General features: G+C 43.0%; 3 protein-coding genes across 4 annotated transcripts in view; 2 read left to right on the forward strand and 1 right to left on the reverse strand.

Annotated features, from left to right (window-relative positions):
• The first annotated feature begins 454 nt into the window (after positions 1-454).
• On the forward strand, positions 455-6396 carry slc25a44a (solute carrier family 25 member 44a). 2 transcript variants are annotated; one of them, XM_017437040.2, is made up of 4 exons: positions 455-726; positions 2785-3496; positions 3612-3739; positions 5253-6396. In XM_017437040.2, exons 2-4 carry the CDS (start codon positions 2863-2865, stop codon positions 5442-5444), a joined length of 954 nt encoding a protein of 317 aa, XP_017292529.1. In that variant the 5' UTR covers positions 455-726; positions 2785-2862; the 3' UTR covers positions 5445-6396. The 2 variants fall into 2 exon arrangements, with proteins under 2 accessions (XP_017292529.1, XP_017292530.1); XM_017437041.2 differs by lacking the exon at positions 455-726 and adding an exon at positions 740-2368.
• Positions 6397-8149: 1753 nt separating this feature from the next.
• On the reverse strand, positions 8150-13744 carry wdr61 (WD repeat domain 61). Its single transcript, XM_017437005.2, has 11 exons — positions 13618-13744; positions 13276-13331; positions 13159-13186; positions 12709-12814; positions 12033-12205; positions 11629-11777; positions 11371-11464; positions 9966-10059; positions 9763-9855; positions 9365-9443; positions 8150-8393 (listed from the first exon to the last, which is right to left on the reverse strand). The coding sequence occupies exons 2-11, from the start codon at positions 13285-13287 to the stop codon at positions 8304-8306; spliced, it is 918 nt and encodes a 305-aa protein (XP_017292494.1). The 5' UTR covers positions 13288-13331; positions 13618-13744; the 3' UTR covers positions 8150-8303.
• A 4395-nt stretch (positions 13745-18139) lies between these two features.
• Positions 18140-21966, forward strand: part of LOC112451452 (voltage-dependent T-type calcium channel subunit alpha-1I-like) — a 5553-nt gene continuing 1726 nt past the window's right edge. The window contains exon 1 of the mRNA XM_025010803.2: positions 18140-18188. Within this exon, the coding sequence (XP_024866571.2) occupies positions 18140-18188 (49 nt within the window). The remainder of the gene's footprint in view (positions 18189-21966) is intronic.

A 21966-nucleotide genomic window follows, 5' to 3' on the forward strand; every position in this document is an offset into this window, starting at 1 on the left:
CAACAACAAACAAAAATACAGACGGAAAAGATGCAACAAACTGATTGACAACTAACAATAATAATAATATTTCAGTAAATATGCATTATATTTGACGTATATGACAGAGTAAATAAACAAATTTCAGTAAATTAGGGACACTGTCCCTTTAAAAAAAACATGCTGTTGTTAGGTCCTGCGTGACGTCAGTGAGATGCCTTCACTAAAACTCGGACTTTATGCCCGCAGCTTTCTGATCATCGTCAACAGTTACTGATAAAAAGTGAAAAGTAAAACTTCTTGTCTCGCTTTCCATATTGACATATTTATCGAGCGTCGTTGTTACTGGTGCCAGCTCACAGTTTGCATGTTTTACTTCGGCTGCAAAACAGAAACGGAAAAAATAAACACAAACATGTTATTGAGCAAGAGCGCGTTATATTTCGCAATTCCTACGTTCACATCTGAACATGAACGCACCAATATCGTTAAAATTAAGAAAACGGTCTGCAAAGTAAATATTCTGCCTTGTGCACGAGACGACCGTGTCCCTGCCTTGTTAGTTAATGTGTTTTTATGCAAGTATAAACGCGAGCAGCTCGTAGGGGTGTGGATAAGCCACGGGCCATGACCTTTTACCCCTGGCCCGTGTTTTTCTGGCAGCAGTAATGGACGGGAGGCTCGACCCTGCTGGTCGCAGCGGAGCAGCAGGCCGTGAGAGTTTTGAGAAGCTGCGTGACCTCTCGGGTATGGTTGCTTCGCTTTCGCTCGAGCAAAACGTGGATTTTTGTTTTTTATATTTTTGAGCCTTACACCGTGAAATGATCCGTTACGTTGGGTTAGCTCGCGCGAGGCGCGAGGCGCGTTACACGTGCTTCTTCCCCAGCAGCAACAAGGAGGAAACGATAAGAGACATGAGCTGCTTAGATCAATATGAACTGTTTACTGAGCCGCTCCTGGTTGGTACTGGGGTTTGTTTTGCTGCTGGTTCTTGTATCAGCATATAAAAACACACACAAACACAGTCTGTGCTGTCAAACTTCCTCTTCCGTCTTCCTCAACCAGCCTGCAGCGATTATTGGGAATAACAACAAGTCTTTACATGCCAGGTCTGCCTTTACGCTGTCATTTGACCCCCCCAGAAAAAACACTGTTTTTGACTCTTTATTGTTGCAGGTCAGAGTTTGAGCTCAGCTGGGACCTGATAGGTGCTGGTTGTTTCAAAGTGACCTGAATGCATCATGATTTCAGGGGATCAGTGACAGAGTTCAGAGGTCAAACTGTGCACACAGACTGCACAGTTTACAAACTGTGCACACAGTTTGACATGTTGTGCATATGAACCCTACAGAGCACATACATTCAGGAAGCAGTAGTCAGTGTACTGATATCAGGGTTTCAGAGAGAAAACAGCACTGATCCTGGTCTGACCGCCGACGATCAGCTCGTTGTGGTCGATGTTGTAAAAGTTAAACAGACTTCATGTTGACTGATGGTTTACAGCAGCAATTGGCGGCTATTCCCCCCTGAATTTGGACCGCTGCAGGTGAGCTGGACCCACAGGCTACACTCACTTCTGCCTCATCTTAAACTATAATTACCTGCCGAGAGATCAGTAATAACCAGAGCCAGTCATATAGAGGGTTTTTGAGCTTCATATATTTAATGACGAACATTCACAAAAACATCTGTGAAAAGATGTGAGTGTTTCGGAGCATTTAAAGCAACTGCATCAGATTAACTTCATAAAATGTCTGTTATTTTTGTATTTCTTGTTCTCCTTTAAAGGAAATCAAATTGTTGTCAGCTTTGAAGTCATGATTTACACCCGAGGTAGATGTTGAGGACAGCTGCAGGCGATGGTCAGGGAGAGGACCTGGATCACGTCTTTGACTCTCTTTTCATGTGTGGAAAGTCACGGGGTACATTAGTGCAGTAGAGACCCCCAAACGCTCATATTTGAGTCATATTTCAGAGAAACGGCGTACTGATTTTTGCTGTTTTGGGAGATTTTACAAAACTTGTCTCAGACGTGTAAATCTTGGTTTAAAACGTCGCCGTGAAGCTTCTGATGCGTCTGTTTTGTTAAAACGCTACATTCTGCATCAGCCCTCTTTTTTTTTTTTCATCATACTTTGCCACGATGGGAACTTCTAACTCTCTCGCAAACACCGCTCACCAGTGGAGAGACTCCTGACGCTGCACCTAAACACCCACTGGCCTTCAAAATAAAAGCAGACGCTTTTGATGGCACTCAGAACAATATATATTTGTTTTTCTCTTTGCTTTGACCTCCCACGGGTCGGATGGAGACGGCTAACGGGCTGGATGTGGGCTGCGAGATGCCCGCGTGGGTGATTGGCACGTTTGTCAGGAAACTGAACAATCTGTATGTCCTTTTGTTGTCCCACACAAGCTTTTCTGTTATCTCACAAACCCTATCTCAGCGGTGTCCGATCCTGGTCCTGGAGGGCCACCATCCTGCAAGATTTAGTTGTTTCTCTGCTCCTCAGCAGGTCTTTGAGTTCTGCAGAAGCCTGCTAATCAATCATACATTTAAATCAGGTGTGTTGAAGCAGAGAAACAACTAAAACATGCAGGATGATGGCTCTCCAGGACCAGGCTTGGACACCATTGCTTTGTCTGATAAATGACTGTAAGAGAAAGAACTAAGTTTTCCACAAGATCCTGCAGGTACTGATGCTCATAACCCCGTCAGAAGAGAGAGGAGTCCTCCAGGACCGTTCGTCCTGAATGAGGGGGGGGTGTGGCCGAGGCTCACGGGTCCTTTCTGTTTTCTTCCAGGTGTGATGGAAGCAGCAGGGTTGATCGCTGCAGAGCTGTAGCTGTAGGGCTGCGGCCCTGCCTGCCCTGAGCGGCACCATGCAGCAGAAAGGTGCCATCCAGATTATCGAGTGGGAGGACCTGGACAAGAGGAAGTTCTACTCCCTGGGCGTGTTCATGACCCTGACCACCCGCGCCACGGTCTACCCCTTCAGCCTGATCCGAACCCGCCTGCAGGTGCAGAAGGGCAAAGCCCTGTACTCCGGCACGTTCGACGCTTTCTGCAAGATCCTGCGGACGGAGGGCGTGAAGGGCCTCTACCGCGGCTTCATGATCAACACGTTCGCCCTGGTAGCGGGTCAGGGCTACATCACCACCTACGAGCTGGTGCGCAAGTACGTGTCCTCCTACACGCCCAGCAACACGGTGAAGTCCGTGGTGGCGGGGGGCGCGGCGTCCCTGGTGGCTCAGACCATCGCCGTGCCCATCGACGTGGTGTCCCAGCACCTGATGATGCAGGGACATGGCGAGCACCTGTCCCGCTTCAAAGTCAAACCCAAAATGATGCTCGCCACAACCAAACGCAGGCCGACCTTCGGGCAGACGCGGGACATCACGGTGCAGATCTTTGCAGCCGACGGCTTCAGGGGATTTTACCGGGGCTACGTGGCGTCGCTGCTCACGTACATCCCCAACAGCGCTCTCTGGTGGCCTTTTTACCATTTTTACGCAGGTACTGCCACGCCCTCTCGCTACTCCGCGGTCTGAGTCTGAGCCGCAGGTGTGCGCGCTCTTTTTATTGGCATGCTTTGACCTCACGCTGTGTTGCTGTCCCTTCGCCTTCACAGAACAGCTGTCTTTATTAGCGCCGAGCCAGTGTCCCCACCTGCTCCTGCAGGCCGTGGCCGGACCAATGGCAGCAGCCACCGCCTCCACCATCACAAACCCCATGGATGTCGTTCGCGCAAGAGTACAAGTAAGCACACCCAGTACTGCAAACGTGACCCTGACGTACAGACTCTACATGCTTCAGACCACGTGTGTCCGACCACACCCGATCAGGTGGAACGGTTCTTTTGTTTTAACATGGAAACACTAAAAATAAATAAAAAATGACCGTATAAAGTTGTTCTCCAAAGTCGCAGATATTGTTCTGCTAAATAAAATCTGTGACTCTGGTTTAAACGCCACAGGGATGATTACACCAACTCTGTTTTTAGAGCTCCACAAGTGTAGTTTCTGAATCTAGTAATGGTAGTTTTGACTATAAAATTTGCAGTATTTGGAGAACTACCAGAGGGCTCTCAGTCAGTGGATAGAATCGAATTAATGTCATGGCTACCTGAAGCAGTTCATGACAAAAATTGAATTTTATCGTGAAAACCTTGTTAATGAACGACTGATCAAACCAGAGCCCCTTTACTGAAGCTATGTTCTCTGTAGCTGACTAAAATCTGGATGTAAAGAGTTATAAAGTAGCCTTTTCACGAGCTGCTATAAACCTTCTGAGATCTGTGTTTTAAGAGGACGACCGTTCACGCTGGTCTTGGCCCCGCTCAGACTAGCCGTTAGCTCGTCAGTCTGGCTAGAATTAAACCGTACGTCTCCAACCTGAAGTGGTTCAAACAAGTCCGATACTAATTGTTCAGAACTTCCGTTTAAACGATCCTGACTGTCCCTTCCAGGGTTAAACTGGTTGTGATCGGTGCCGTTCTTTAAAACTCTGGTTATTCTAATAAGAGCTGCCACAATCTAATTGAAAGAATCCAAAACAGGATTTTGATACTAAATGTTTTTCTGCGAACATCCTGGAAGGCAGCCAGGTGGTAATAAAATGGATATCGACCTCTCTCACGAAATAAAAATAAAAAAATCTAAGATGCCTCACGTTGTCTGAACAAAAACAAGCAGTTGGTTGTATTTTTTGGTGAAAATAATTGGTGTAAGATAGTCGCAAGAATAAGCAATTTAAACCTTACAGTCCTCCAAGCACCCAATCCAACACAAGTCGGCTCCTGTCCTCTGCTTATAGTTACATGATAATTACATGACGTGATGTTTATTATTTGTATTCCACACTACACAAACCCACAAAGAAGACACTAGACCGCAGAAACGGTGGTGAATCACTTTAGAAACAATAAATATTGGGTTAAAGTTGCGATTTTGCGGGGTTTGCTTGATTTTGCGTTAATAGTTGCGATCACAAAATCGCCAAATCCTGGAGGGTCTGGTTAGCACTCAGAGTGTTGGAGATGACTCTCAGGTACTACCGCACCAAAGTTGAGCTCAGTTTCTGTAAAATTAGTCATTTCTGTGCATTTTAAGGTTGATGAGCTGAGGCGACCATCTTGAATTGGCTGTAGACGTACATCCAGTGATTAATAAAGATTCTTTTGTTTGTCAAGTTTCACTTCTAACCCGTAAGTAACCTTTTGATTCTGACCAGATAAGCGCCTGACAAAGCTGATCTGTCCCGTCCCCTCCAGGTGGAGGGACACTCGTCCATCATCGAGACGTTCAAGCAGCTGCTGGCAGAGGAGGGCGTCTGGATGATGACCAAAGGGCTGTCGGCCCGCATTATTTCCGCCACGCCCACGTCCGTGCTCATTGTGGTGGGATACGAGACTCTGAAGAGGCTGAGCCTGCGGGCCGAGCTGATCGAGTCCAGACACTGGTGAAAGACAGGAGGACGGGGCGGAGGAGGCGGGGACCAGGACTGCAGGACAGGGACCGCGACCCAGATCTGTCACCTCCGTTAGTGACTGCAACTCTTTGTAGACGCTTCCTCCTGGCTTTTACACGTTTTTCTTTTGAGTCACGCACAAAGAACTCTTCTTTTAGGTATATCTGAAGACTGGAGGTTTTCTGTCTGTCAGATCCGCTTTCATGGAATCTGATATTTCCGCCTGTAGATCCATCGTTAACGTTAACGTGATGTATGATTTCTGTTCAGGTGTCGATGAGTGTTGCACATTCAGATCTTCTTTTTGCCCCCCCTGTGTGAGGGCTTTACCCCACATAATACAGTATGTTGAAAATAGACGAGAGAAAATCAGGAAATATGTATTTTTACGGGAAAATTCTGAAGTCTAAATGGTTTATCATTGGCTTAAGTTTGGATTTGTTCCAGTATGCAGGGTACTGTAACGTCCGGGTGTAAATTAGCAGCTCCGTGTTGTGTAAAAGTGCCACGTTTTGCCTTTTTAACCTTTTTGTGTTTCGGTGTACTTTGGTGCCAGCTCAACAAAACCACCTCCACTGTCGTCCTGCAGCAGGTGCCTCTAAATCTGCTTCCTGCCAAGCGTCAAAGAGAGACACTTCTCCTGCCGGTCTGGGAAAAAATGAAGCCCAGTTTCAAAAACAAAATCTATATTTTTATCATGACGCACAGAAGTACAAGCCAGCAGTTCTTCCCTATGGACCATGTCTGCTGTTGTTTAATCTGTTTTTCCCGTTTAGATGATCGAGGATCAAATCTGCTGCCATGGTTGCAGGGGGACTGTTTTTGTTGTTGTTTTTTTTGTTTGCAAAGGGAGCAGCACCACACCAGCAACTTGAACTACACAGCTGCCTTCAGAGTAAACGGATCACGTTTGCAACGTCCGTCGAGGCTGGCGTAGCAAAAAAAAAGACCTGCCGACGCGTTCAGATTTACCGCCAGAAAACTCACCTCAGCGACGTTTCGTGTACGATTTTAATCAAATAAACCTATATTTGTAAACCGTGCTGTCCACGTTGAACACAGGGTTTGTATGAATGGGAGCGCTCAACGCTATTCGTCAATTTTTAACAAATATTAAGACCATAATTCCCTGTACAAAAGTTGTTCCCTGTACAGATTACCTGTTGAGGAATAAAGCTTTGTAAAAAGTGCAGTGTGACGTGCTTGAAACACTGAGGCCCTTTGCATAGATGAAGCTGCAGTTCATGTGTCCGTCCACCAGAGGGGGCGCTAGATCCTTCACTGATCTGCTGAGCTTCTTGAAACCTTTTTCTCTTAGTGTTTTCCTAAATGTTCTGTTGATTTAAAAAAAAGCATTTTGGGTTTTATCCATGCAGAACAGGCAAAATTAAAGCAAAGTTGCTGTTTTCGATTTAACAATGTTTCTACAACCCCCCAGTTTCAAAAGAAATGGGGTGTTGTGTAAAATGTAAATAAAAAGGGCAATGATTTTCAAATTTCATAAACCCGTATTTCATTTGCACTGAAATAGTGCAATTTTTAGGGAAAAGTACGATGATTTAGAATTGTTTAAGCAGCAACATCTCAAAAAAAGGCTGTAAAAGAAAGCAGCTGGAGGATCGCTTAACCAATTAGGTTTATATGCAACAGGTAAAAAAGGAGTGGGTTTAAAAAGAGCATCTTAGAGAGGCTGAGTGTCTCAGAAGCAAAGATGGGCAGAGATTCAACAGTCTGCAAAAACTCTTAAAATATTGGAGCAATTTGAGAATAATAGAGAAGAGGGATCATCCAGCCTGTTATCAGCGCTCGGTGCCTCTCTGATGGTATGGGGGTGCATCAGGGTTTACGTCAAGGGCAGCTTACACATCTGTAAAGACACCATTAATGCAGAAAGGTACATACAGGTTTTAGGACAACATCTGCTCCCATCCAGAAAACGTTTCAGGGAAGGTCTTGCATATTTCAGCGATCTAATATTAAACCTCAGACTGCATCCATTCCAGCAGCAGGGAGCTGAACCGACCCGCCTGCAGTCCAGACCTCCCACCAGCTGAAAACATTTGAAGCATCATGAAAAAAAAAATCTAAAGAAAAGAAGCAAAGAAGACCCAGAACAGCTGGAATCCTCCATCAGACCAGAATGGGTCAACATTCCCTCTAAAACCTCCAGCAGCTGCTCTCCTCAGGTCCTGATGTTTACAGACTGATGTTAGACGATACTTCGGTGGGAAACATGGACAAGTTGTCTTTTTTTAAATGTTTTGCTGCCTTTAAATTTAAAATCACCTAATTTTGTTCCCCCAAAAAGTTATATTTTCTTATTTGAGACTTTAAAAGTTAACCATGTTCCACTGTGAATATAATATATTTTTATTGTTGCTCTTTCCATTTTACATGTCACAGGTTTTCCTGAATTGGGATGTAAGTTGAAACGGGTAATAACAAGTTTTAAGGTTATAGAATAAAGTTTTATTTCTATTAAACAAACAAAAAAAAATAAAGTACAGTTTCAACTCAAAACTATTTTAGAAAGCTTGTTGTTTAGGAGATCAATCAAATCCCAGAATTTATTTAGGAACATGAAAGCACTCAATTTTACTGTTTCTTGTTTTGCACATTTCTGTAAATAGTCAGAATACTGCACTGAGCTTATTTAATACTTGCCAACAAAATGAAAACGAAAAACAGCAGAAACAAAGGTACCAAAACAAATCCTTTATTGACTGTTTTCAGTCAGTGCAAAAAAAAATCCATCACATTTACAACATTTCACACCTCCTGAATTCCCAGAGTTGAACTCCACGACTTGAGTCAACCTCTGCGGGAAGGCCGCCCTCCTGCACGCCAGTCTGCATCATGACGGGCAGTCGTAGATGTGGATGGCGCGGTCGTCACCGGCCGAGACGATCTTCGAGCCGTTGCTGTTGTATTTAACGCTCCACACCTGAGGACAGAGATGAGCGGAGAGTTTTAAAAAAAACTATCAACTTCCTGCATGAGGAACTCCATGTCTGGATTCACGCATTCGCAGAAAGATCTCAGCTCCCAAACATAGGTGAGGGTAAAATACCTCTGCATGTCATAAATACAATATCAGATCAGACTGATAACAGAGCTGGAAGTACAAGTACGCTGTTAATGGGGTGTGGAGCCAACCCATCCTTGATTAGAAACGACGACTCAGAGTGGATCAGAGTCTTCAGGCCTTTCTGTCCTCCATGAGGAGTCATGAAGTCGGCTCTCAGTCACATGGTCACTTTTGTTCTCAGAGCAGCTTCGTCTGCCCCTTCGTGACACAAGGCCTGGGTCGAACCTTTTCTCACAGGAGTTTGCCCCAAGTACCGTGTGATTGGTCAGAAGTTGTTTATGAGGAAAAGCCGGTGAGCTTTAATGACCGCAGTCCGACTTCCTGACTTCTTCTAGAGTATGCCGGAGCCTTTAGAGTTAAATCCTCTCCTGCGTCAGCTCGACCTCCAGCTGTCTCCTCTGCTCCTCTACACAAATCAAGTCCTGTCCAGACAGACCCATCGCTGGTGTGCGTGTGGTCCAGATATTCCTAAACACCGTCTGATCCCAAACTAACCGCCGCACAGATGAAATAACAAAAAAATGCTTGAACAAAACGAAGCCGAGCGGTTAATTAGCAGCAGGTTGTCCCTGCAGATGTTCTGGTTTTGCAGCTGACGACGATGACTCCACCGCCTCTGATCTCTGTGCTACTTCAGCCGGCAGCTGAACGCGCGTCAGCAAACCAAGCCCTAATGACGGCTCCGCTTACTGGTTTTCACTCGAGCTGAGACATCAAAGAGGAGCTGCAAGGAGAAGGCTGACCCACGAGTTCCCTCCAATATGTTCGGCACGTGGAGCAGACTTTCTCTTTTTGGATTTATTAGTTCACAAAACAAGGAGAGTCACCTGGTCCTGATGGTCGAAGAAAGTGTTGATGCACGTTCTGGAGCTGGCGTCCCAAACCTTCACGCTCTTGTCGGATGAGCTGAGGGCAGCAGAAGGAAAGACGTTTCACGGTATTACAGTTTTTCTCGACACAAACAAATAAAAAAACCTAACAGTGAAACTGTAAGTATAAGAAGGCTGATTTACTGACTATTACATCAAAACAAATGTCTAATACTAGTGTAGCCCATCAAACTGGGACCATCCACACCAGGTAAGATGTTAACTGTTCATAGCATTAGGCGGAACAAGACTTTCAGAATAGCCGGTATATCCCTTTAAGTGGCTTCTGTAACTTAGGTGTTACCGTGCTGTTTATAAGAGTGAAATAACACATTTTTAGGAGTAAAGAGTTTTACCTGGAGACAAAGTGGGTGTCATCGGGGGAGAAGGCAACATTAAGAACCCAGGATCCGTGTCCGCTCAGCGTGCCGGCCAGGTTGGCGTGTTGCCTGTCGAACAGTCGTGCACATTTTACTTTGCTTCTAACCAAAACAAACATCTTCTTACGATTAAAACTGTAACGAAGCAACGCTGGAACAGAGGAGAGGCAGAGACTCACACGTCGTATATTTTGATGTAGCCGTCGTCAGAGGCTGTGACCAGCAGCTGGGAGTCTGGGGAGAAAGTCAGGGACCTGATGGGCATGGCGTGACCTGAGGAGACAGGAGACGCTTTTAACGTTGCGGGCATGAAGGAGCTAAGCCGGGACGAGCAGATCGACTGCCTTCGAACTCAAATTCGGCGTCAAGTAAATGTTTCCAGGAAAACAAAAAGCCTTTCATTCAGCTCTGTGCTCCCGTCGGACCTTTAAAAAACAACAACATCCTGACGCCTCATCCTCGGTCGAAAGTGTGTAAGATCAACGTGACTGTCAGCTTTTTATTATGGGAAGAGAAATGTTTTTAAATACTATAAATACCAAAATAACTAAACTGGTTTTGTGGCTGGCAGATACTTGTGCATGAAAGCACACATGTATGTCCAATTAACTGATAAGGATATCGATTAATTAAATATTTCACAGCTGTAGCCCTAAAAAGATCTGCTCACGAACAGAATCCCAGCTTAACACTAAATCCAGTGATTTTAAAACTACTAACAGAACTACCATATTTTCCAGACTATAAGGCACAAATAAAAGCCTTCAAATTTCTCAAAAAACAACAGTGCGTCTTATAATCCGGAGCGTCTTATATATGTAAGAAGTCATAATGTTTTAGTACGACTTTGGTGAACTACAAAGCCGCACCGCTTGCAGCATTAAAGCTCATTATAGTCGTGCAAGCCTCCGCGCATGGCGTGCGGAACTGAGTGAGCGGTGTAGGCGTTTAAACTCGACACTTATGTCGGTGCATCCTTCCGTGAGTTTTAAACAGTTTGATTATCTTTGTGATCTCTCCTAGAGGGATCATATAAATGCTGATACAGGCGAACCAGCTCCGCTAGAGCACCAAAATCGTCCATTTTGAATGGAGGGCGGTCCGAGCAAAGTTAAAAAAATTGGGAGGTGCGCCTTATAGTCTGGTGCGCTTTATATATGACAAAAGTTTGAAAATGGACCATTCATTGACAGTGTGTCTTATAATCCAGTGCGCCCTATAGTGCTGAAAATACAGTCTTAATAATGAGTACATAATACACCTGTCGGTATGTGGAATCCAGGGAACAGAGAGTTTGACGTTTCTAGGCTGGAGCACAGGTAAGGTTTTAGAAAGGGATCACCTGTGACCTTTGACCCAGTGACCTTAATGATCAATACGGATCATCCTCGACCCATGAGGTGTCCAGCTGTGCAGTCTGACATTTCTGTGTTAAAGGGTTATCAGTTTAGAGCTCGGACAAGAAACAGTCCGCAGACAGACGGACAGCTGGCTCCATACCATAATCTGACCCATCTCAGGACGGGCGTATAAAAACCACTCTTTGCTGCATCTTTAATTCTGAACGGCGATCGTTCAACCTGCCTTCCAGCGTGTGGAGCAGCTTCCCGGTGGCAATGTCGAAGATGTTGATGATCCCATCGATAGCCCCGCTGGCCAAATACTTTCCATCAGGACTCTGAGGAACAAAACACCGGATGAACTTACTACAGAGGAAATGAGAGAGGGTGAACGGCTTCAAATGCAGTCGTGGAAGGTATAAAGAGTTTGTTAGGAGTGAGAGGAAAAAACCTGAACACAGATCACAACCCACGTATAGAAAGGGAGTAAATAATTCCTCACGTAAGCTATGCTCAGGATGAATTTTCCTCGGGTGTCCAGAGAGTATTCCTTCTTCCCACTTTCCACACCGAAGATGTTGACTTTGCCGTGATGGCTTCCTGTGGCGATGTGTTTGGAGTCTGGCGAGAAGGCGACGGACCACCCATCGACTGAGCAAAGCCAGGAGGGGGACAGAGGACAGATTAAACATCGAACAAAAACTGTTTGTTCTAATTACTGGATCATATAAATCCGTAACAAAATCCAGAGGACAGGCTGAAAATGATTCCTTTATTGTAACATCTACAGACGTTACTTTTTTCTATATATAAAGCATTCAATTAATGTTCCACTCAACACAGTCAGACCGCATATCTGAGAGTTTTTATATTTGTCACAGGACAAAGGTTCAGATTTAGTCCTACCTGGCCCTGCGTCCATGGACTTGATCTGCTTCCCTGACTCCAGGTCCCAGAGGCGGATGTGCGCGTCAAGTGAGCTGGAGGCGGCGATGGCTCCGTTGTGACTGATGTCCACCGACACCACCCCCAGCTGGTGGCCCTCCAGAGTCCACTGCAGCTCCAGCTTCTCATCCGACCTGCAGCGGGAAGAATATTTCACTAAACAAAACAAAACAGACCTTCAGATGATTTCCCATTCATTTAAACAAAGTCCAACTAGCTGAGAGGCACCTGAACTGTGCAGAAATATCTGGAAATACACAAAAACTCAAATTATATACGTACATGTCATACATGTAAGAACTGCTTGCACCTGTATTTGATGTCGTATGTACATGTTTATAAGTTCATACTGTCCAAACTGGGTGAAACTTGAATTACAATTGTTTAAATTAATCTTCCAGCTGTCAGTTGTTGAGTCTTTAGCCTTTAAAACACAGTTTTCTTCTATGTTTTAAAATAGTTTTATTATTCTCACATGGGGGTTTCTGCTTGTTTGGTCAGTTATAGTACGACGTTCTTTGTATTTTAGTAAAAAGTCTTCAAAAAAGACAAGAGAAAAGACAAGAGAAAATGTAGTTTAGACAGAAGACAGTCCCTACAGGGTTGTAATTATAATTAATTAGGAAGAACCTCTCACCATTTCCACACTTTCACCATATCGTCGAGAGAACCTGTGACGATGGTTTCTGAGCCGTCCGCTTCACTTTTCCCCCACGCCGCCGTCCAGATGGCATCGTCGTGTGCTAAAAGAGGACCAAATTAAAGTTAGGTGTTAATCCATCGCTTCTGCTGGGACAGGTGGGCAGAGACTGAAACGGATCAATACAGATTTGGCTCTCTGTGAGAAAACTTTAAATAAACTGCAGTCGGCGAAGAAACATCCCCACGCCTAAGCATGTATTATTATTATGTCTGATGTGTGCAAAAAAATAACTAACATCGAGAGAGTTTCTTTTCCAGTGAGCGTACACTAGAGTCACTTATTTCATGTTAATACTAATTTGATAATTCACTCCGTGTTGAGTAAAAACAATAAGAGGTGGCACACAAAGCAGTGGTTGTATTTATTATTAATATTATTACTCACCGTGTTCTTGTTTGAACAGAATGCTGTACTGAAATAAAAACACAAGTTTAAAGTTAGTTTCTGATGAAACAATCACCAAGAAAATTAGGCTACGTTTAATGATTTTACTGAGCTTACTTGTGTACTCATTGTTTTGGTCCTGGTAGCAGGAGAGCCAAGAAATTCACTTTAAACTGAAATCAACATGATTAGAGTTAGACAGGTATTTTTGATACAACAGTTTGTCTAAAACTAAGTGCATTTCAGCAAACAAAACAACTCCCATTTAGACGGAAGGGCTGTTTATTTAAACCCTAAACCTCTGTGATAAATGAACTCAGTGAGGGGCGTGCAGCTAATGGCGGCTAGCTGCGGCTAACACGTTAGCTCCGCTACAAATCGCTGCTAGCAGCGCCTGGAGCGACGGGAGAAGCTTCCTGACATTAAACCAGCTTTCTGCAACAACAACAGCACACATACCTTCAAAATGCCAGGCGCTATGATTGTTTGGAAGCTCATTGATTTACATGCATCTCGATGTGAAAAACCATGACAACATTTGACGTAACTTCCGCTTTTTCGACTACTTTGATTGTTCTTAACAGCGTTTAATAAACAGCGGAGAGGCTCACTGTCGCCCCCTGCCGACGGTGCGTCGTTTATCGCAAAAACAAACGACAAAACAAAACAATCGTGAATACCTGAGTCAGCAATTTTCATTGTTACACAATAATAAAATATATTGTCATTTCGACAACTCAATAAACACACATCATTAAATTGCATTGTTTTAATGTACAAATACACAAAATGACTGAATTTAGATTTCTAATATTAAAAATGGGCCTTCAAAAAGTGAATTTTAGCTTTTGTGTTTAATAACTGAACCTAGTTTTTGTTAAGGGGCTTGTGATGTAATAACTTTGGTGATTTTAGTGGACATTCTTATGTATACTAAACAAAAATATAAATGCAACACTTGTTTTTGCTCCCATTTTCCATGAGCTGAACTCAAAGATCTAAGACTTTTTCTATGTATACAATAAGCCATTGTCTCTAAAATGTTGTTCACAAATTTGTGAAACTCTGTGTTAGTGAGCACTTCTCCTTTGCCGAGATGACCCATCCACCTCACAGGTGTGGCATATCAAGATGCTGATTGGACAGCAGGATTATTGCACAGCTTAGGCCAGGTTCATTGTTGACGCATTGAACATTGTGCGAGAGTGCGTGTGCCAACAGTGACACGCTGTCGCAGTGTGTAGTTGTGCACCTCTTGAATTTTTTAAATTGAGAGGTGCACATTCAAAATGGATGTCTATGGTATTTACCAACCATAGACATAAATACGTAGAGCGTCCGCCATATTGGATGTGGCAGACCTGCCCTTTATCTAATACAAGGAAAGGGACTGAACTCCATGAAGCATCGTTCTACAAAGTGTTTTAAGTTAATGCCTGTCATTTACACACACTAATATATTTGGAAAACAAACAGACACCAAAGACAACGTTTTTAATGGTCTCTTTATGTTTATAAGTACGTGCATGGTTATATAAACAAGGATTTATACACCTAAATATAAATATAGGTGTTTACTGAAGAGGGGAACAGGGATAAAATCACAGCGGTTCAAAATGCATTTTTATTCATCTGTTTATTTAATCTTTATCTTAAAGGTTAAAACTATCATTCTCTTTGAATTGATCGAAGTGTTTTTGTGTTCAACCCTGTAGATCTGCGCAAATTGATCAGCACCATCTTAAAAAATCTTTCCCGTGGTCATGAACATCTTGGTCCTTTTCGTCTTTGTCATCTTCGTCTTCGGCCTCCTGGGGGTCCAGTTGTGGGGCGGCGACCTTCACAACCGCTGCGCCCTCGGAGAGGAGGCCCCCTCGTAAGTTGTCCCCCCCGGTCTGCTCTCCTCGTTCAGTTTCTGGTTCTTGTTTCTGGTTCTTGTTTCTCTGCATTTTCAAACTAAACTATCGGAACACCTGCCGCATCTGTTGACATGTTTCCAAAAGCTGAAATGAAATGCAACAATGTTAAAGTTTATTTTCTTTGATTCAAATTTCAAAATTTAAAAAGCATAAAAAATGTTCTTCACACCCTAAAAGTTGGGACAGCAGAAGTTTAGTATTTCTACATTAAAAAAAATATCTAGAAAATGCGATTACAGTTCCACCCCCTTGGATGGTTTCTGCTTTTATTGCTGTCTCAAATCAGTCACAGTCCATTTAAATTCACAAAAAAAATTAACAAAAAAAATAGTGTCAAGATGTCTCATTCAAAGATGGAAAGAACATTTAGAAAATTGACAATTTCTAAACAAATAAACTAAAAGGTAGGTTTTGTTCACTTTGCCAACAGCAGCCAGTGTTTAATGACGGTAATAAACAAGTCAGTATGAGAAATGACAAAGTTTGATCAAACCTCAAAGATAACATTATGCGAAAAGTCACACAATAAAAAAAAATTAGCTCAATATCATAGTCGTGGTGGTTTTTGTTGTATTAGCTCATGTTGATGAGGCTGCGATATTTAATTGGATTGGCTCCAAAAGTTAAGCAGTTGCAGATATACATCCAATAATTACTTCCTGATCATTTCAGTGAAGTCCGTTTAGTGGTTCATGAGAGGTTTTTGGAACAGACAGACACACACACACAAAAGACACATGCAAAAACATAATCATGTCATTTTTACACATGACTCACTTGCAGCTGGGGTTGAATAACATCTGCGGTGTAATATTTCACCCAATAGTTTCTTTTAACTTGTTTTTTGGCACAAAACTCAGAGCTTTTTCTTTCTTCTTGCTTGTCGATGTTTAAGAAAACTTATCTGTTCATCAAATAAATGCTTAATATAGCATGGGTTTGTAAGGTGTTGCTAGTGATGCAAATAAAGTGTTTTACAATTAAAGATAAATGTGCTTTTTTTTGTTCAGATGTTCGTAATTCGGACTCAGTTTCATTAAACATTGTGTGACAAGCTTGTAAAAGTCTAGAGTTTATCATCTCTGGTTGTCTCTGACTCCTTCAGGAACTACAACCTGTCTCTCAGCCCTTTCTTCAAGTTTGACCTTGCTGAGACAGACCCGTCCATCTGTTCAGTTTACAGCTACGGGACCCAACACTGTTCCCACGTTCCACCCTTCCGAGACAATGGACAGGTCTGCCTTCTTGAGCCGCCGGGTTTTTATCGAAACGTGTCACCGCAGACGCCGGCCTGGATGAACTACAGCGACTGCGTCAACTGGAACCTGTTGTATAACATGTGTCGTCCAGTGGGCCCCAACCTGTACATGGGGTCCATCAGTTTCTATAACACCGGCTACCCCTGGATAACCGTCTTGTCTCAGTGGAGATCGGCCGAGACGATGCCCCACCTCATAGTGTCTCAGTGGGGGTCGGTGAGCACGACAACCCACCATCCTGTGTCTCTGTGGGGGTCGGCGACGACGTCGCCTCTCACTCTGGCTCCAAGGGGGTCGTGGACGATGCCTCTTATCGAGCCGCTCTAAAGCCACCTGGGTTCCACGCTGCTGGGTCATCGGGCCTCCCTGGACGTCCACCTCCAGGGTTGTCAGGCCACCTAGGACATCCATACCAAGGGCTTTTGGTGCTTTTGGAACCTCAGGGGCTCCCAGCAGCCGTGTCTCACGGAGGGTCCCAGACGACGCCTCTGCCAAAACGGCTCCTCGGAGGGTCCCTGACGACAGCTCTTCGCCCAGCTCAGCCACGTCGAGGGTCGGCGCTTCGTCCAGCTTTGTCTCACCTGCCCTGCTCACTCTCGCCTCGTCCACGCCTGTCTGGTCCTCGTGCACGCCTTTCTGGCTCACGCTCGCCTGGCCCATTGTCTACGTCGTCTTCGCTCACGCCAGTCTCGTCTACACCTGCTTCGCTCACGCCAGAGTCAGCCGCCGGAACTCTTGCCACGTTGTGGACGGCGCTCAGGCCACCAGCCAGAACTCTTGGCAGCGGATGGTCTCCCGCCCGTCCGCCTGAACTTTTGCTCGGCCTTAGGCCATGTCTGGTGGAGCCACCGGTATTTTGAGTTTTTGTTTTGCTTGATTTTTTGTTTTGTTTTATGTTCCCCTGGCCTTTTTTTTGCCTGGTCGGTTTTCAGTTCATGGTTCTATGTTTGCTTTTGCTTTTGCCCTCCATCCTGTGTTTTTGTTTTACCCCCTTCACCCTCCCGAATCAGGTATTATTTTTATTTTAGGGGACTTCAGGAGCCGTCCCCTTAAAGGGGGGGCTCTGTCATGAATGTAGGTGTTTTGTTCTATGTTTGGGGTTTCTTGTTTGAGTCTAGTTTCTTGTTTTGGTTTGTCTGTTGGTTTTCTGTTTCCTTGTCATCATTCACCTCCCCAGTAGTTTTCCATTCATGCCTGCCACGCCCACCTCACCTGCTCCTCGTTTAGTCCACAGCTGCACCCCATAATCATCTTCCCTCTGTCTTTAAAACCGGTCTCTGTTTTATCACTGGGTCATTCCGTTCTTGCCATGCTTTCCTTGTGTTTCTGGATTTTTGTTTGTATTTTTGCTGCCACGCCGGCCTTTTGTTTTGGTTCTATTTTACTTTAATAAAGTAAGTTTTATTTTAAAACATGAGTCTGCGCTCTGGGTTCACCTCCGTCTCCACGCCTTATGACAACATCATGTACTACGTCATGGACGCATTTTCTGTTCTTCATCTTCATTACCGGTGTAGGTATCAGCTTTTCTTTGAGATGTTTGTTTATGTTTTTCCTACTGGCTCCTCTGTCCTGACCTCTTCGACACATTACTGATGGCACACAACACTCTTTTAGTCAAACTGGTACAGAGCTGTTGATCTGGCCAAAATGAATTAAAACTTTCTCGAAAACAAACAAACCAACACAACAAGCCACGTGCCATTTAAATTCATTTAATGTCCCCGCTGCCCGCACAGTTCACTAAAGAGAATTCTCGCTTTAATTCCCCGACCAGTTCGGCGCCTTTATCATCCTGAACACATGAACACCGTCATCATCGCCACGCACTTCTCCGAGACCTTGGATGACGGTAGAGATGTCTCCAAAGAAGACATCCCAAACTCAAGTCTGGACTCTGGCTTGACCCATCCAGAACATTCACAGAGTGGTTCTGAAGCCACTCCTTGGGTTTACTCTGGGTACTCTGGTTTCCTCCCAGAGATTATTTCAGTAATTTATTTACAGACCGGGTATTTAAATGCTGAGGGTAACGAGGGAAGTGGAAACAGGTGAGTGGAGATGATGACAGACAGGTGGAGATGGGCGTGGCAAGGAGGACAAAAGAGAGACGGAGGAGGAGTGAATACTGAGCATGAACAGGAAAAACCAAACTGAAACACTAACTAAAACCCACAATAAAGAAAACAAAACAGAAACACAAAAAATCCAAATCCTCACAGTCCCTGACGTCCCTAAAATAAAACAAAACTTAGCCGGGAGGGTGGGGGGGGGGAAAACAAAAGCACAGGATGGAGGGCACAAACAAAACAAAATCATGAAACAAAAAAATGACCAGGCAAACTGCCTGGGGGACAAAACAAGACAAAAAAACTCCCAAAAAATGCCTGAGAGCAACCGTGGCAAAAGTCATCATCATAGATGCGTCCATGATATAATACATGATATTGGTCCATTTGGCAAGAGTGATAACCTGAGGAGAGACGGACAAAAAGACATCAAATAATATCCTACATTAACATTAAAAGTCACAGCTAACAGTTTAGCATTGAGTCAGATGAGTCCATCTTGCTGACAGATTTGTAGACACACAGGTTGATTTCCCACCTGTAAGACGGTTATCCAGGCGTAGTCGGTGTTATCGAAACTGATGGACCCCATGTACGGGTTAGGGCCCACTGGACGACACACCTTATATAATAGGAAGGATATATACGTTATATATAGAAAGTGCTGCATAAAAAATGTATGTCGCTCACATTGCAAATATCAGTAAAACTTTGTAAACCATGCTTATGTTCAAATCACTTTAACAAAGACTTACCTGGATACTTCTCCACATCCATCCGAGTTGCAGTGCAGTATGATTGTATATTCCTCACAGAGAGAGCAATGTCGGTCTTGGGAGCAAAAAATGGCAGGTGGGGAGGGGTTAAGGCTACACCCCTTTTCCTCTCTCCAATTTGGTGTTCTTTAATGAACAAATCACTCACCAGGATTTGTGATTGATTAATTATTTATCCAATACCTTCAAGCTTCATGATAGTAATTTCAAAAATTATTACAGGAGTCATTTCCATAGTGACCAAAGTTATTAAGTATATGTAATTGTGTATATCAGAGATATTCAATTAAAATTTAAAGAGGGCCAGTCCGACAATATTTCATGATGCCAAGGTCCGAATATACACGGTATACACGGTATATTGTATTCTCTAAAATATATATACAATCTTTACATGTCATTTTAAAAAACACAAATATACTGTGGGTTGAAATTCAAGTGCTTACATGCTTATGATTAAAGTAATTTATTTACATCCTTTGGTAATTCTTCTGGTTTTTTATATATATGAAAATAATTTACATCCTTTGGTAATTTTTCCGGAAAACCAGAAGAATTACCAAAGGATGTAAATAAATTACTTAAATAATCTGTGGGAGGAAACCAGAGTACCCAGAGTAAACCCACATAAAGCCTTAACTGCTGTTCTGTTTAAAACCTGATGATGATAATAAACACTTGGATTTTCTCAGTCTGTTATTAAAGCATGTATTACTTTAATTTTCTCTTGATCACCATACACTTTTTTTTTCTCTGGATGCACAGAACAATGAGGCCACATAGATTAAGAATAAAACCAAACGATGAAGCAGCTCATTTTGTGAGTCTGAGTCAGGACAAAGATGGTTTTGATGTGCGATACATAAACTCATTGAAGGGTAAGTTGACAAGCCATGGTTTTTAAATGAGATTTTGTCACTGTGCGCTGAAAATGACATTTTATCTGGTCTAATAGGTCGAGGAGTGTTTAGTAAATGCCACTTTCAGACAGGAGTCTTCCTATTGGAAGTTTTAATCCTTGAAATACTTAATGCCTCATATTATTAGTTTTTAAAAACTTAATATAATTCAATAATTATATGTACACTGTGTTTTATATCCAGTCATCCTTGGCCAATTAGATTTTTCTTCTTATTTCAGTGTTGATGCAGCAAGAGAGGATGGGTCTTTGGGAAGACTGGTTAATGATGACCATTTGAGCTCAAACAGCAAAATGAAGACAATAACAGTGAATGGAAAACCCCAGCTCTGTCTCTTTGCAATTAGGGACATAAATCCAGGGGAAGAGATTACCTACAACTATGGAAACTCTGAGTGGCCATGGAGAGTAAAGGTAAAACTAGATTTTCAGAAAGCTATTTGAGTGAAAATAACATTTTGCCAAAATACAATTTATTGAGCATAGACATAGTCTACACAGTCTGTTTGCAGTCTACTCCTAAGGTTTCTGCTCGACACAGTCCCAGCAATGGTTGTTCCTGTCAGGGGACAGCATTCTGAGGACTGTGTGTAAATGACCCGTAGAGTAATGTTGTTGGCAATCATTGGGACCTTGCTTTAAATATTTTTGTCTATCTTGTCTTGCCTATTTGTCTAGCTTAATCATAGTTTTATACACCATGTTACTCTGTGGCATGGGTGTCCAAAGTTGGGGAACAAGATTCCCAGAACTCTATAGTTTGTGTTTGCACTTGCCTGGAAGTTGCCTACAAAATCATCACTGAATGTTTTCAGGGTTTTGTTTTACAAATGAAAGGCATGCCTCAAAATTAATTTTGTGAACTTAAAAACTCTTTTACATCAGAATTATGCTCTTACTTTTTTAATATTGCATTTTTTTTTTTTTTTTGCTACAGAAATGCAGCCATGTTGTCCTGCACTCATCATTTTTAATCATTGAAAAATGCACATGTTGCTTGGGACCTTATGCTGCCCTGAAGTGGAATGGTTTGAAATGTAAAGGTGTGTTTTCTTGTGTGGATATTGCTTGTTTCATTTTAGTATATTCAAAATGGATCTGGATTGGATTTCAAAATGACTCTTAAAGTTTAACATGCATAGATCTTGGTATTCAGATGTAATGGATAATCAAAAATGTCAGTTTTGTGATTAGATGTTTACCTATTGGAAGCATAGATGTTATCTCAACTTACTTAGGAAAATATCTAAATTATGACTGCTTATACAAGGAACTTACTGTTTAATAAATACGACCATGAAAACCTTTACTTTACTCGCAATCTTTTTTTTTTAGACTGTTCTTCTATATGGCACAAGATAAGCTATGAAAAGACCCAGAGGACTGATGTTGCACCCCATTCATTGGTAGATGTCTTTAGTTCTCTTTTTTGTACTTTTTAAAAGAGCAATGCTTGAATAATCTCTTTCTTTTTAAGGTTTCTGACAAATCCTCTTTGACTGATGTTATTTCAGAAGAAGAATGTCAGGAACGGTGGAGACGAAGGCGAACCCAGAACGCAGACTCATTGTAAAAGGAACAGAACTAATTTATTCAACTAAAGAAACAAAAATGAAATCAAAAGCTGACGTGGCAGCAAAACAGAAAGACAAATGGAACATGGACATGGAGCAACAGAACCAGGAACAGACGGCAAGACAACAGGCAAAACAACGACAATGGACCAGCGGAGTACAGACAGAAATGACCGGGTTTTAAATGATTATAATTGCTAACAGGTGAAGATGGGCGTGACAGGTAACCAGATGACTAAGCTGGGGGAATGAAAATGAAAACCAACACAGACACATGAGACAAGGGCAGAAG

This window comes from Kryptolebias marmoratus, linkage group LG11 (assembly GCF_001649575.2).
Source record: "Kryptolebias marmoratus isolate JLee-2015 linkage group LG11, ASM164957v2, whole genome shotgun sequence".
NCBI classification, from domain to species: Eukaryota; Metazoa; Chordata; class Actinopteri; order Cyprinodontiformes; family Rivulidae; genus Kryptolebias; species Kryptolebias marmoratus.